The sequence below is a fragment of the Trachinotus anak genome, unplaced genomic scaffold (genome assembly GCF_046630095.1).
Source record: "Trachinotus anak isolate AG129_WGS33_773 ecotype Australia unplaced genomic scaffold, CSIRO_AGI_Tana_v1 ptg000014l, whole genome shotgun sequence".
NCBI lineage: Eukaryota > Metazoa > Chordata > Actinopteri > Carangiformes > Carangidae > Trachinotus > Trachinotus anak.
The window spans coordinates 6,165,729-6,182,607 of NW_027273865.1; the positions used below are offsets into that span (position 1 = coordinate 6,165,729).

At 43.2% G+C, this 16,879-nt stretch overlaps 1 protein-coding gene across 6 annotated transcripts in view; it reads right to left on the reverse strand.

Annotated features, from left to right (window-relative positions):
• The window catches only part of aplp2 (amyloid beta (A4) precursor-like protein 2), a 54,732-nt gene that overhangs the window by 22,900 nt on the left and 14,953 nt on the right, over positions 1–16,879 (reverse strand). For all 6 annotated transcript variants that reach the window (XM_071495928.1, XM_071495926.1, XM_071495929.1 and 3 more), the window contains exons 2-3: positions 4,489–4,662; positions 3,232–3,361 (exon numbers count right to left, since the gene is read on the reverse strand). In XM_071495928.1, coding sequence (XP_071352029.1) covers positions 3,232–3,361; positions 4,489–4,662 — 304 coding nt within the window. The remainder of the gene's footprint in view (positions 1–3,231; positions 3,362–4,488; positions 4,663–16,879) is intronic.

Below are 16,879 nucleotides of genomic sequence, written 5' to 3' on the forward strand. Positions count from 1 at the left end.
AGCGACAAACAGCCATTCACACTCACATTCACACCTACGGGTAATTTAGAGTCACCAGTTAACCTAACATCATGTCTTTGGACTGTGGGAGGAAGCTGGAGAACCCGGAGGGAACCCACGCAGACACGGGGAGAACGTGCAAACTCCACCTTCTTGCTGTGAGGCGACAGCGTTAACCACTACACCACCGCACCGCCCTGACAAACATTAAAGATGTTAAAAAAAAAAAAAAATCTTAAGAAGCTTTAATACCTTAGGTGTTGTCTCGTGTTTGGTCTTATCAGGTTCCAGTCTTCAGCTTTGATTTTTGGCGGTGTGGGTAACCTTTTGTTTACATTTGAATCACAGATTGGGCCTTTAAAGTGGAAGAAATCTGATCTGCCACCATGAAAGGATTACATGGGGGAAACATGACTGAACATTTGCATCTGACTTCTGAGTAAAACGAGCACTTACAAAGAAGTTTCTAATTTTTCACCACAGGCAAAACCTAAGCCTTCACCAACATTGTGTTACTCACCTAGGCCTTAACTTTAACTAACCTTTCACATAGGTTATATTTGTGATACTGTCACACAATTCTATAACTGTGAAGGAATGTGGTCACGCTTTTGTCCACAACACTGCATTTAAAAGTTCAGGCTCATTTCAAAACCTTTTCTGAGGTAAAGGAGTGCGAACAGCTGGAGGTGTGGTCCTCTGAAACATGACAGAGTCTGTACCAAGTTTGTTATCAACTTACTCACAATCACAAGACTGCACCCCTCCGGTGATATCAGGAAGTTGTCACTGTGTGCCCTACCCTTTGTTAAATCAACAGGCTTGGTCAACAGGAAAAGCAAATGTGTCACGTCTGTAAGTGTTACTTAGATCCCACTTCTCACCGGACATCACAGCCATGAAATACTAAACCCACGAGATAGAAAGTAGTTCAAAGGTCAAAATCAGAGCTCAGACTGAGGCTCAATTCACCTGAAATAAATATGATTATTGAGGAGTATTGCTGATAGCTACCTACAGTGATGGATGTTAAAAAAGTTAAATATAAATTTGCCATTTTAAAGTTCCTCAGGAATCTTGTGTTTACCCAGAAAATATTTTCTTTGCTCACATGCTCTTTTCGCTCAGGGGCGGCTGCTGTCACTGTTGTCCCAGCACAAGTTTTTCCCATAATTTAAACACTGTGTAAGAGCCAGTCTGCCGTGCACACTAACCAACAACCGAGTCACACATGAGCCACTGACTGGTCTCACCATTCCAGGCATGATAATAATAAAAAAAGTATCTTAAATAATCCTCTGCTGTTTGACAAAGACATCATGCTGCAGGGATTAGAGTGCCATGGAACAAAAATCACATTCATTTGCAGAGTTCCATTGTTTGGGAACAGGAAACATGGAGGGATTGTGGCTCTGTGTCTGAGCCTATGCATGGAGAGATAGGATACAGCATATCCCAGTCTCTCTCTTTTTACACTGAGCTCCTTCCTTAGTACTTACATTATTCATATAAACCTATTAACTTGACAAGGGTGCTGGTCTGGCCCTTTTAATCATATCCTTCAAGTTGTAGCCCACCTCCCTTTGGTCTGTTTCCTCTTCTGTTTGATTCTGATACAACTAATATACAATGATGAGTATAAGGCAGAACCTCTGATGTCCATTTCACTGGAACTCTATGTGAAAATCACAAATAATGAATAATTCAGCAGCGCTTGTCTTTGCACTTGATATGATAGAGAGGCCTGACAAATCATGAGCTGGCGAGGTGAGGCGCGGTGAGGTGAGGTGGCTGAGGCATGCTGTGGCTTGTAGCATATGATCAGAGCCCTCCAATTAAGGCCCTAACATGCTCCATTACATAATTAAGCAGAAACCCTCTCAATAGCATCCTTCTCGCCAGCACCTTATGTTTATCTCTCCTTCTCCATCTGTCTCTGTTCCCTCTACTCGGGCTCCTCATTTGCAACCCAGCAGAGCAACAGAGAAGGCCTCTGTATTTTGATGGGGCACGAGTGCGCAGACCTTTAACGATGATGACAAAAATGCGCAAAAACAAGCAATCAAGATATTTAATTATTCCAGAAGAGGTAATGGGATTGTTTTAATCAAATGGCAGCCATGGCACTGTTGCTGATTCATAATGAGAGGTCTTGCGTTGTTGATTAATGCAACAGCAGGCCACTGTGAGGACGGGAGGGCAGACTATCAGGTGTGGTGTGATGTAAGATGAGAGCAAACCGGGGGAAATTTGGAGACTGATTCTGCCCGTGAACCTGTCTCATCTGTATTCCCGTCTCAGCCACAAAGGGGCCACTCCAGTTGTGGTGTTTGCCGTCCCATGAATTTCCCAAAAGCTTCCTCTCTGCGTTTGCCAAAAATGCTCTTGAATGGTAGCCCATTTCACAGTCCAGTGCAACTGCTAATGGCTTTTTCATCTCAGAAAGCGGCACAACTCAATCAGCAAGAGGCTTTTGGACAGAGGAAGGGTGCTGGGAAATGTCTGCAGCATAGAGTTGGATGTTTTTTCCTTCCTGACATAGCTGGGCAAGTACGGGGAGAAGCCCTGTTTCAGAACTCTATTTCTCTGTTATTGCAATCCTCAGAGGCAGCAGGAGTGGTCTGTGTTTTTTTAAGTCAGCAGGTACAAAGGCATGAGGCCTGCGAAGTGTGAGCCGATATCTGACATTTAATAAACCACAATATAGCCATGTTGCCACTGCTGATTACAGTGATGCTACAGGAGACAGAGGGGGGAGAGAGGTGTGCATGATGGCGCGGGCGAATGGAGAAATGGGGAGTAATAAAGCAGGCCTCCTCACAGACCTCCCCCTCGCTGACCCTGTGTGTCTGTGTGAGTTTATGGCCACTGTCTGAGGGGGGAAATAAGATTGTGCTTTATTGCTCAACAAGCCTCCCCAGCAATAATAGCTTTTCTCCCCTTAGCTATCTGTTCTGAGAGACATTAGCTCCCATCCTGCCTGGATCTGCTCAATCTGCAGCTCAAGGCCTGGATTAGTCATCTGAATCACGCTCCAATATTGCTCCATGTCACCTCTGCCTGTGGCTACGATGTATCATAATCTCTTCTTTCTCTATATTGAACGAAGTGCTAATATAGAAGAGAAGGGGGTGGGGTGGGCGATGGGGAACCCCTGATATGAAGGGTCATTTACAGTCTTCTATGTGGTTTGTCCCAGCCCTTGAAATACTCATTAGTGCACAAGCTTACCTAAACATTTGTAAGGCACCACAATATGGGCGTGGCCTTTGCAGACCTTCTTCTCCTTCTTGCACCAGTTCTCAATACGAATTGGCTGGTTGGCTTCCACCACGTTTGTAATTTGGAGCTCGGGATACATCTGTTGGAAGAAGAAGCAGTAGAAATAATGAGAGAGGAATTCTTTAATGTGTGCGTGTGCTAACGTGCGTGTGGGAGAGAAAAGGTACAATAAGTGGATCTTCAATGGGATCCTTTAATCCGTGCTTTATTCTCTCGAGATGCCATCTGCTCAACCGTGAAAGAGCACGAATTTACACTATGCCCAAATGCCATTAAAATGTCATCAATAAATGCAACTGAAGCTTGTGGAGACTCAAAATGTACAGCCCTGTTTTGTCCTTGGACAGCTGCATAATAAACCACGACAGTAAAACCAGCAGCCTCCTGGGTTAGGAGATACAGTAGGAGGAACAAGTAAATAAGAGCATGGATGTCAGTGTTGTGGAAAAATATGTCCTTAGTTGTCCTTGAAAAAAAATAAAATGACAGAGGGTCTGCTAATTGACATGCCACCGGCTATACTGAAAATGATGTCTGTCTTACAGCAACAGCTCAATAGCCTCTCCAGTGATAAATCACAGTGAAATGAAAACTGACTTTTTCCACCTCGCTAGCCAATTCCCCTCATCATAACACAGACATTTTTAATAACAAATGTCCACATGTTTACTTTTTGTCTTCTAATTTAATATCACTCCAGTTACTTTAACATGCTGGAAAAGGAGATGTAATTAAAATTGTGTTCAATGTACAAGCATCTTACATCTTTGTTCTATGTGCTGCAAAGCTACTTAGCTGAACTAAAATGTCCTTTACAAACCAAGTATGTGCAATGGCTCTGGTTTGAACAGACTTCATTCGCATGGTTAGTTACAAAAGTAGCAGTCTCCTGACTGGAGCAATGAGACTGAAAAGCAAAACATAGCAAATCCAATCATAGCAAATGTGCCACTCTTAACAATTAAGACTCAACTACATACCACAAAGTTAAGATCTTTAAATAAAAATATATTGCATCTTCAAATCTACATCTCAAAGATAATCTGGTTTTGAATTTTGAACCTCAAATCACCACTTCAAGTCACTTCAAGCTCATAAAGCAAAGTAAAAGAAGCATCCTTTGCTTTTCTTAATTCTTGAATTTCACCACCTCTATGATATTGATAGAATGGAGATTAGAGATGTGTCTGTGTCACAGTGACTCACCTCCTGACAGTACTGCAGCACACCCTCTTTAGTTCCTACGCAACTCTTGGTTCCAGATGGGTCGGGTTCCCAGCGGCCGGTCTGAATGTTGACGTGCATGTTGAGCTTTCCGCAGAACATCGCCACCTGTGGCTCTGCCACGGCAAACCCTGTGCCTGCATTGGCTGCTAATGCCTGTAGACAGGGAATGAGAGAAAGAGAGAAATGGGGGTTAATGCAGTCAATCATTACAGAGCCCATAAAAGCTGGGGAGTATTCTGGCTGACTTGAGAAACTGTCTGCTCCACTTCACTTCACTTTTCTCATAAACACCGTTATGAGCCCGACACAAGAGCTTGGTACAGTAAAGTCTGATCACATAAACCTGGTCCTGCTCATGTACAGCAATGGATAACTATACAAGACGTGATGGAGCAACATCAGCACTGCCTGTCAACACTAGGCCGCTACTGCAACTCAATGCTGCAATGCTGAGAGAGCAGAGGGGCTCAGACAGGAGACAAATTAAATGCACCTCGGGAATGTTTGGCTAGGTTGATGGTTAAATGAGTAGGGGTTTGATTGGATTTGTGCACAAGGTTTTTTTTGCTCTGATGCCCATTGAGTGACTGAGAGGCTGCACACAGAGAGCAGGAGAGGAGAAAAAACTGCAGTCCGTCATGCCTCACAAACCAGGACATTCCTAGTTTATGCCAGAGCTTTGCTCATTCAGACCTCCTGGGACTAAACTCCTTCCACAAAGAGTGGATCATTTACTCTTCAAGGTAAACACTGGTGATTCCTGATCCACCACTACCTCAGCTGTACAGACACATATGAACAACAACACATACAATTTAGTGAAACTATGTGTTCTGAGATACTGCATGATTTGTTAAAAATATTTCGGACTTGTTCCCATCTCTGTTTATGTCCAAACCCTTTGAATGAGAGAGGAAATCCGCTATCTTTCTCCCCCCGTTGTCCTTCCTATCATCATTTACTGAGCTCAGCGGGCAGGAAACAGGAACACCCAGTCTGCCCATCCTTTACTCAAAATAACTAAACACCACTCCGCAGAAAATGGACACCAACTGTCCAAAGCTACCGCATAATCAGCTTTCACATGATTACCTTTGAAAAGTGTTGGTGTGGTGAGAGCATCAGTCAACTCATCAGCTCCTCACAGGGACGATAAATTGCGGCCTGCTAACGCTCGCCTGATGCTAGGGGTATCACAGCACGGGAAGCTCTAATGAATTAGTGAGGCGATGCAGCTCTGCATGCCAAACTATCCAAAAACACACACCAGGGAGCCTCCAGAGAGGAAGTGGCATGGAACTTATCCCCTCTTGATTGTCATAAAGTCATCAGGCTGAGTAAACAGGCTTCAGTCCCAGAGAGTGATCAAGGGATTGAGTGTGGACTGCTGGACTGTTTGCTGGGTTCTCAGCCTTGAGGAGGCACGAGCAGAGGTGTCCTCTGCAGAGCCGAGCCAAGGAGAAAACAGCTGAAGAGGGAGTAACAGCGTGTAAGACAAAGCTCTATGTCTAATTCTGCGCAGGCTCCCGGGCTGATAATAGGCGCAGAACAGAGTAGAGCGAGGACAAAACAAGTGCTGTGTAATCATCAGTTGGCTGTGGCGTGTGATGAACCAGAGCTGAGTCTGCACGCACACACACACACACACAAACTGAATATAGCACCAGGCATACACAAGCATGCGTATATTCAGCCGGGGAAGCACACTGTAGCCCACGCACACACACACACACACACGCACATAACACACAATCCTAAAACACACGAAAAACATGCAGACAGCCACGCGGGCACATGTTCATCCACGTAGGCGAGCAAACACACTCTGGACTGTCTTGATTTAGTCCTGGAGGCACGACAGCCTCAGATTCAACCTCATTTCCTCCTCCTTCCTCCATCTCCATGTCTTTGTCCCGCTGCACTCCTCCCTCTCCCTGCACCACCACAGGCTTGTTTGCTCTCCTCCCTCTCATTCCTTTGTCAGATTGGCTTGGGGTGTATGAGAAGCAGAGAGGTGGGGAGGACATGAGGGATGCAGAGAAGCACATTAGAGAGGAAGACAAGGGAGGCAGTGACAGCCTGACCACAACTAGACTCCGCGGCTGGGGACAAACAAGTGTCGGGGACTGTCCCAACAACCCTTTGACTCCGCTGAAGTGAATAAGTGTTGGTGTGCCTTTAACACTTCAAGTGCAACAATGGCAGGGGAAGCTGGTGGGAGGTGTTTAATACCACTGCCATAAATCTGCAGTCACATGCCTGTTTAGTACTTAAGAGAAAGCAACTCTGGGCCAGATTTATACAAGAGAAAGCAACTCTGGGCCAGATTTATACAAGAGAAAGCAACTCTGGGCCAGATTTATACAAGAGAAGTGTCATGGAGGGCAGCTGAGAGCAAGAGAAGTGATACAGACAGACAGACAGAGGGCTTGTGGGGGAAGACAAATTTTGTCTCATCACTACTGTTACCTGAACCAGACAGATGAGTGGCCTGGAGGAAACAGGCTGAACAGTCAGTTCTGCTGACTGTGACATACTGACACACAGACACGCACTACTGTAGGAAAAGTTTCAGTCTTATTTTGCAACAAACAGAATCTTTACCCGGCAGTGACTCGGCCATGACTTGTAAATTGATTTCCAAAGTGTTAATGTCATGATTTTTTTTTCATCACCCAATACTGATCTATTCTATTGGTCATTGTGAGATGGAATCAGAAGACAAAAAATAAGAAACAGAGGTAACTCTTTGACTCAGAGGGAAGCTGTGGATGAATACAACCTGCAGGCTACAGATAACTGTGGGTCACACCGTTTTGGCCCTGTTGTTCTTTTAACTGTGATGTGATGCAACTGAACTCCTCCGCAAAGGTCACATGAAATAACCTGACAGTAATTTGTGTCTGCGGTTTTGTCGTGTTTCCACATGAAACAGAGGTTCAGGGCAGGACTTTGTGCCAAGAGTGACTTCATTTTAAAGTTCAACAGTCAGTAAACAAAGACTGCAGAACTGGCACTGACGGTGGCCTGTGAGGATCATTTGTCTTCTATCTTAGTTGCCTGATCTTGTTAATGATCCTGGTGCAAACCAACTCATTCAGTTTGGTAGACCTGGAGGTTTTACAGGAAAGGAAGGGTTGGCTCGATTGCCCCAAGATCTGCAATCACATTTTATTAACTGGGATCTACAAAGTGAGTTACTGACAAACATTTTGACAGGATACGAGAATAGAAAAGGTGGAAGGTAGACGTCAAAACATTATTTTCATTATTTTCTATTCAGCCTTTTCCAGAGACATGAGGTAATAATAAGATAACATAATTTCTTTAATCATTTTGATTCCTCTCTGTCATGAATCACATTGAACTTAATTCTACTAAATGATCCAAGTCCTGTTTTTGAAGCATTAGCTGACAAATTCACCGTTGTCGTGGTTTCTCTATTCAGGCCGGATAAGCTCTGGTTTGGGTGTCAAATGTAGCAACGACACACACAAACACACGGTTAGTGGAAAAATATGCCGCCACACCTATCGAGCGTAAGTCATCGAGCATCCATCTCTCATTACTGACTCACCGTGAGATGTTATATCATGTGTAAGTGTGAACACCTGCCGCTATGTGGAGAGAGGCATGGAGGGAGTGGAAGTTGGGAAAAGGGAGAGGCAAAAAAAAAAAAGGGTAAATAGACAACTGCAGCAGGGAATGTGTGTTGATTGGCTCACATCCCGGCTTGACATATTATTCTCAAATGAACGCAGATTGTAATGCCATAAAGGAACGGTGTGAAGCGGCGTGAGCGGAGACAGGCCCGCCGCCACAGAGGCTTTTCAAAAGCTGTGTGGGCTGAGGATCATTTAGCTCGATTTCACTCTTTTCAAACGCACACCAGTCTGTCACTGCTTTACCAGTCTGCCTCTAGCACACAAACATGTTTTATTAGCCTGTTCTCTGTGTGCCCAGCCAAGTTTCACATAAAACAAGTGAGGACATGACAGTGCCTGTTGTGAAATAACGCACAGAGCATCGCAAGCACACACGCACACGAGCACTCCTTTTTTATCCTTGTAACAGATAAATATACCTTATGGGTCTGGTTCTCTAATGAGCAACACAGACACACACACACAGAGAGAGAGAGAGAGAGAGAGAGAGAGAGAGAAAGAGAGAAGAGAGAGAGAGAGAGAGAGAGAGAGAGAGAGAGAGAGAGAGAGAGAGAGAGAGAGAGAGAGTAGTAAATCTGTCTTCATTTCTTTTGGAAAACATTACCCAGCAACAGAAGAGCAATGTTATTTTGAGTTACAGCCCATTTACTGTCCACATCTAATTTGCATTACACTGTCAATCATTTTGTGATGCACGCCACTGTATATACATTTTACTTGTGTCACAGTGGGGCACCTTAAATGCAAGGCATCTTAAAAATAATAGGATATATATATATATATATCCTATTATATATAGATATATATATATATATCTATATATATACACAACAAAATGAAGTTTCTATTTTTTTTTCTGGATTATTACCTTTATTACTTTCATTTCTGGCTGTGTGTGATTGACAGTGTTAACGAATGCATTCACATGAAAATGCTGAACGTAGGTGCAATGAAATAATGATAAATCAGAGAAAATTTGACAAAACCAAATTAAGGCTTTACATTTACTGGGATGGCCTATTTAAGCTCAGGCAATTTCCGAGTCTGTGGAAGATTTTTTTTTTTTTTTTGTAGTGTTGGAGAATAAAAGGCAGAAAATAGTTTCCTTCAGCAGTTGTGAAAGGGAGGAAATGAAGTCTAATATCTTCTGCACTGCTGATTGTATGCAGACATGGGCAGGAATAACAGAAGAAGGAAAATGTAACAAAGACCACTGACTACAAAACACACACACAAAAAAAACAGGTAGTATTCCTTAATGAGGTTTTAGAAAACCCCTCCTGGACCTGCATGGGTCAGTTATTACATGACCTTCCGCACAGCATCTGGGCAGGATCCAAAGAAGCTAATCCGATCTGTGTGTGTTTGTGTGTGTGTGGAAGCATGTGTGTATGTGTGTGTGGTCTCAGGTCAAACACTTTGGGCAGCGTGAACAGCAGCGTGTGAGCTCAGGACACACACCGAGAGGACAGTGGGAAAGGGGAAATGAATAAATGAGGGCTGTAATATTCAAAACAGCAGGGTTTGAGCCTTAGTGATGATCCTCCAACACAAACACAGAGATGGTAACTTTGACACCGCCAAAACAAACTGTGCACACACTTCCTCTGTTAACAGACAGTCTAAGGAACAGGTTAGGTGGTGGTGCCTGGCTGACATTTCTGACAAGCATATTTTCTGGTAAACTGCCTGTGTTGCATTCAGAGGCAGACACTGCAATCAGCTCCAGTGTCAACAGGTCTATAAACCTCGCAGGCCTCACAGAGCGGTGGCAACTAGTCTAATTTTGGCAGAGGTATGGTGAAGCCATCCTCAAAGTCTAGCCCTTATAAAAGCAGCTCCAGAATGAGGCACCGGTCAGGGCCCGGGGGTTCCCAGAATGCTTAGTGTCCATGTGACTCTGTGGAGAAATGCCTGGCGTCGTTAATCCACCTAATCCTTCCTTGTGGTGACTTAATACTTAAACAAGATAGGCAGTGGTGAGAAAGCCACATACACATGCACAGGAATATGATCTATATGTACAATATATAGGGGCATAAAATGAATACTGTTATTTCTTATTGCTTGCAATAAAAAGTGTTGACGTGTATGAGGGAGCAGTGTTCACTGCAATGACTGCCTTGTGCTAATAAGTTTAGGGGAGCAATTACAGCATTTTTATGTCTTTACTAGCTTCTATTATAGTTTTTATATAACAGCTTTTAGTCTAGCATGTGCTTATTACCAGCTGCTACAGCAAGGCTGATGTTGTTTTCATCTTGTGAGTCTGTGTGTGTGTCATCAAGGCAAAATGTGGTCCTGGAGAGACCCACTGCAGCAGAAACTACCAGAGGTGGTTTTGAGTACTTTGGCAGGTGTTTACGTGTGTGTGGACAGGTCTCGTCACCACGATAGCCTCACAACTGTGCAAGGAACTTTATAAGTGAATAGTTACATGAAAATGAAAGATGAGTTCAAAGACGGGTGTGGGCGTCACAGCTGATATGATCCCATCGATAATCAGTTCATTGTCTTTTAAGCTGGATGGTGTTGTGGCAATCGAATTTCCCAGTAGGAGAATCTCGGCAGGGGTTTAAGACTTTGCCTAACGATTCCTTTGCCAGGTGCAGAGATTTCTGGTTGTCTCAACACCTCAATGAATATTTTCCACATTTTCAGCTGTTCAAAAATGGAGGATGGTGGAAAGGCAACATTTTTAAACACTTTAACAAGACCTTGCGATGTGATCGCACCAGCCGCGAAGATCGTCAACATATTGACGTTCCAACCCAAGAGTGCTCAGTAGTCATTAGTGCTAATGATCTGTCCACATGTGGACAGATCATTACTGTGAGTCTACAGTGGTGCAGAAGGATGTGCAGCAGCCTGCAGGCTAATATTAGCTCTAAAGAGGAGGAAAGGGATGGACTTTGGTGTTTACTGTTTCTCACATTAAAGAATTCAGAGAGCACTTTCAGTTGGGACATTTAAACTGCTTTTTGCTGCCACTGCAAAGAAATGAGTAGTTTCCCATCACCACTATCCATGCATCTATTTTCCAAACACAGCGTTACACTTGGTTCACTTTGTGGTGACTGTGGTACAGACAAGAATCAATAAATCAGATAATGATCCGTTCATGCCAAGAGTGAAATACTGGTGAGCATACAGGCTCCGATCAACTATTGCTTATTTGTACAATGAGCTTAATGTGAGGAAGACAACCTGGTTCAGATGTTTACATGAGCGCGAGTGTTAGAGCTGGGGATCACAATGAAACGCTATGATATGACATGTTATAGAAATCAGAGTTGGTGCTTTCAGAGGTTGTTTGTGCACAGCGGAGACCAAAGTAACATCTTCAAATGACTTGTTTTGTCCAATCAACTGTTCAAAATGTAGAAAAGCAGCTAGTCCTCTCATCTGAGATGGTGGCTCCAGAGCTTAGATTGTATATAAAAATGACTCTGGGTCTGAAGAATGGGGGAGTGCCTTAAAGCTGCATTCTATCTAATGACCATCAGGGGGCGACTCCACTGGTAGCAAAAATAAATCTGTTATATTGAAGACTATGGAAAAATGACCCTACTTCTCACTTGATTTATTATTATTACCTCAGTAACCGTTTTCCTAATGAGTTTATGGTCTCAATTGCTAGTTTCAAGTCTTCTTCAATATAACATGATGTTCATTCATGAAATGATTTATTATCCCCATTTAGAGGAAAATGGAAAAGGGTATGCATTAGGTCAGGGCTACTGTGTGATTGACAAACTGTACCACAAACAGCATTACAGTACAGATGTCCAAATTACAAAATTGTGGCTTCAAAACGGCAGTTAACAAACCAATGGGTGACGTCACGGTGAGTTGCCACTTGCTACAGAGAAAGTTGAAAAAATTATTCTAAAATTTCATTGATTGTTAAAATAGTTGTCATTTATGTTTGTTGGTCAATTGATGAACTGACTAATTGTTTCAGCTCTGGAGCAGTTAACTGGAGACTTAACAACAGGACCAGAAAAAACTAATATGGGTCACATCACCATTATCCAACATGCCAGATGATATCAACTCTCACAACACAGGACTGATATTCTGTCAGTACAGTATGTCACCCAGCTTTTCCTGGTCACTAACTGTTTATGTTGAATCTATAATCTTTATCAATAAGCTTACTTGTTATATTTTGAAAATGAGACTTTTACATTTCTGGTAATTACAGGTCATCATAGCTGTTTCCCTGCTCAGTGATGGAGGTCAATAAAAGTCCTTAAATACTCATTACCACTTTAACTTCCACCAAATCACCAAATGGGGCTGTCGGACATTGTTGTGATTCTCTTGGCGGTAAAACCCACGGGAGAGCCTGAGCCACTGACACCATCACTACACAAACAGCTCGACAGCGACAGATAACAGATGAGAAGGGGGAGGACATTTAGCAACAGAGGGACAGTGACATTTTCCCACTGACCAAACACCTCCACCACCACCCACCCTCAAATGGGCAGACAGTAAAAACAGAATAATAAAAGGAAAAAAGGTGTCAGGTTCTCTGACTCTGAATCAAAAGGGCAATCCCCTCACTGCAATGCAAATGAGCTCCTCTGTCCGAGTGAAATGGCCTTTTGTCTTCACCATTTGAAGTGTCTAGAGACTACTCTGGAGTTGCCCTATGAGTCACCGCTCCAAAACCCACAGTGTTATAAATGCTCCCACAGTTTGGGGAACAGACTGTCCAGTCAGTGCCAGTAACTTTTCCTCCAAAGACAACGACCGAAAGTTGTGAAATTTACAGTTCCAGCTAAACTCTGTGGATCTTCCTCTTAAAAACAGAACCATCATTCACTTTCCACTTCCTCTTATGTCACTGAGGAAATTCTCGACAGTGCGTTTCATTGTTAAAGAAAGTTAGTTCCTGTAAATAGTCTTTTACTTTGTTTTCCTTCAATATTGAAAAATGTAATGTTTTTGGAGAAAAAAACCAAATCAAACTCTATACGCATAAATTGTGCAAAAACAATTTGCTAAATTTGTTCAAGGAAACCATGAGATTAATTAATGTGTGCTTGTGTATGTGTGGTGTTTGAGGTGACAGAGAGATGCTCCACAGAGAGCTGAATATTATGTTTCTGGTCACTAGCAGTCACCTCCGTGTGCCTCATTAGCCTCCCATCATTCACATCCAGACGGGAATGGACAGGACAGAAAAGTCTGCTGTTCCTTCTGCCCTGAGGTGTCAAAGGCGAGCGGAAAAACACTGTTACCACACACCCAATGCCCACCATGGAAGACAATGACACGGCCACGACATGCCGGTACCAGCCCCGGTTCAGACAGTAAGCCTATTTGTAATCCCTTCAGCCCAACCTGTGCTTGATTGAACATGCCTTTGTTAATGAGACTTTGTGGAAGCGCTGCCAAAGTGCGAAACACTGAAAATACCATTGACTCAGCCATGTCCGTCACTTCCTTTCATGTCTCAAGCCGAGGAAATTATTCAGAGGGATAAAGCAGTTGATCGTGCTATGAGAGTTCAAAGTGATGAAGGATCTGAGGGTGGTTCAGTGAGGAGATTTCTACCTGTTTGACTCCTGATACCAGTGGCCCGGTATCAGATTAGTCTGCTTCCTTTTGGATAACTCATTTTAATTGATCTTAACTGCATTTTTGCTTTCAAATGCGAGCGCAAGTTTATTTATCTAGATCTTGTTGTCTGCATTCCTGAACAGGTTTCCTTTAAAGACATTAAACTGAGACCTGATGAGTTGAACGTGCTACTTGTTGTCTGTGTTGTAACCATAGACTGTAAATAAAGATGGATGTAGTCTCCGTGACGTTAACCACAGGTTACTGATGAGCAGTTCTGAAGCTCAGAGTGGGCTGCTTCTCTGTCGCCATCTTGGCAGTGCCTGACTCCACCTAACTCCTAGCTAATCCAAAAATGGGCAATGAGGTTGGTCATGTGTGGAGCAGACCAACTCACCCACCTGTCACTCATAACTTTAAGCCTTAATAAAATTTAAACGGGTGAGTGATATAAAAATTAATCCCTGTAGAGTTGTCTTGAAGGAGGAACTTAGCTATAAACACCAAAACAGTTTATACCTGCTGTAAAGTTGGACATTCGAGGAACTGCAGTTTTTGGCACGTCCATGTTGGCTTCATTCTTCAGCCTCAGAGGTTAGTGCTTGGTTGTAGCCAGTACTACTACTAACACTACTACAATAACTACTGTAAGTAATAAAAATGACTAATACTAGAAATTATTAAAATATAAGAGTACCTTGGTTACAACCCCAATGTTTAAGTATACAAAATAAAGATAAAATATGAAAACGCATCCATGATTAAAAATGGCAAAGATAAAGAAAATAAAATGACCAAAATGTTTCTCAAACGTTAAACCCCATATACCTCTTATTCCTATCTTAAACTGCGCCGGTATTTGTCTTTGTTTCCTTGAACAAGAGGAAATCTTTAGGAGATGCTAAGTTGTGCATTAACCACAAAGTAAATACCATCCTGTTTTGTGGTAATTATTTACTGGTGTTAATATTCTACATGTCCCACCTTCAAACAAACCTCACTAACAGTTTCCAAGGAGAGCTATGATTGAGCTGCAACCTGATCTCCCTGAGTGTCGCCCGAACGTCGCCATGCTCAGTGAGGGGAGATGAACAGTAGCGAGACGTGTCCGTAATTAAGCTCCAGCTAGAAGATGTGCAGCAGCTTGCCGGTTGCAGGTTTACATTTGTGGTGACTGAGCGGTGCAGGTCTGTCTGTGTGTCAGGGGGAGATAACATGGCCTCTCTCCAGCTTACAGCAAACGGACGTGAATGACGACTTGTTCAAATGGCCCGTCACTATGGAAACCTTCTACAAAAGCATCCCAGCTATTCACACAGAGGGACATTGAAGCTGCAGAAGAAAGAGAGAGGCAGAGGGGAAAAGAGAGAGGGAGAAGGGGAAAAGAGGGGAGAGAGGGAGAGAGAGGAGGGAAAAGGCGAGGGCAAAAGAGAGAGAGACAGATTGAAGAAGTGGAGCAGGGGAGAGCGAGGGGAGGAGGGAGATAGATCATCAGAAGCTCACAGCGACAGAGAGAGAAGACAGGAAGGAGAAAAAAGAAAGAACGAGCAGGGGGGGACTTCAGAAAGGGAAAAAAAATAATGGCGAAAGAGGGAATGAGGCCACAGTTGTGAGAGACTGGCATATGAGACAGTGTGGCAATAAGGGAGAAGAGATGAGGCATAGTGACAGGCTGTGTGAATGGCACAGAAGAAGACACTCACAACAACAGCTGCTCTGCCCTGGTCGGTGCGTTCAGAAACACTTTGTCCTTGTGTGCAAACACCAAAATGACCCTCAGCTCCATAGGCTTGCACGTTTTTCCCCTGATACACATGCACATAGCAGAAATACAGTACACAAAGCTATGTCTGTGCCGAGTGCCCTCCTCAACAAACACACTGTGCCCATCTCCATGGCACTGTGCATCAGTGTGTCCAGCAATGTCGCTTCCCATGATGAGCAGACACTCCTCCGCCTGCTGCCGGTTTCCAGACCGTAAGTCACGTGAATGTGAGCCCTGACAGGAATCACGATCAGGAAAGATGAAACTAACTACAGGTAGTTAGCAGGTTAGTCACTGCCACACAGAGTCTGGGTGAAAGTCAGTGTGCTCCCAGGTTCACAGTGAAGAGACGCTGCTTTTGTAGTTTTATAAGAGAAGGTTAAGGGGTGAAGGACTGTGGGAAGTAGGGTTTTCATAAAGTCAGGTTTAGGGCTTGATGTACTCACAATATATAACAAACTTCTATTTTCAAATTAAGCATTTGTTGTTTTTAAATACAGTTTTTCAGCTCTGGTGTAGAAAGAAAATAAAATACTACTTATCCAATGACGTCATATGCCCTATGCTTATGTGTCAACGTTGTGGTTGCCTGTCATAATCTAAAAACTGACTTTCATTCAGTTTTAAATCACATTTTTTAGATACACTTTTTACGCCTTGGCTGTTTTCAACTTTATATTTTAACCACATGAAGGATTATGGCCGTCAGAGAAAAATGCTAAACAAATGTTAGACAGCTCAGCTCTTGGCCCCTCTGAGACGTCCTGTGTCTACTTAACTGTGTCGGTGAATTACTGATTTTTAACATGAAACTGGTTTATTCTGTGTTTCTACCAGTTTTAATCCCCCGGTCTGTTTGTTTTTGAGAGGAGGAGACCTTACAGCAATAGTGGTGAGGACAACAACTCCCATGGTCACGATCTACTTCACGACGTGTTCTGTTGTCGTTTGAGACATGCCCAGCGGCAGAAGTTACATACGGTGCGTTTGAAGGAATAAATAACCATAGTCTAGAACCAGAAGTGAAGATCTTTGTGATCTGGAGAAAAAGTTCAGGTGTCTCTGGCAGAAGTATCTTTTGTAAGTTTGCTGCCAGTTAGATGTCTTGATTTATTGCTATAATCTTGGTTGGAAGGTGAGGAATGAAGGTATAAAATTAGACTTAAAAAAAAAAGAGTGTAGCTGTGAGACGAGAGGGTGGCACAAGGTAAAGAGTCTTCTTTATGTCAGTTTCAAGCATCTGAAGCATATGTTAACAAAGAGAATAGTAGATGTTTGTTTGATTCATGTTTGCTCTCGAAAGTCTTGGTTTAAACTCAGCTTGTCTTGAGAAAACATTGCAGAGCCCCCTCTATGGATTACAAGC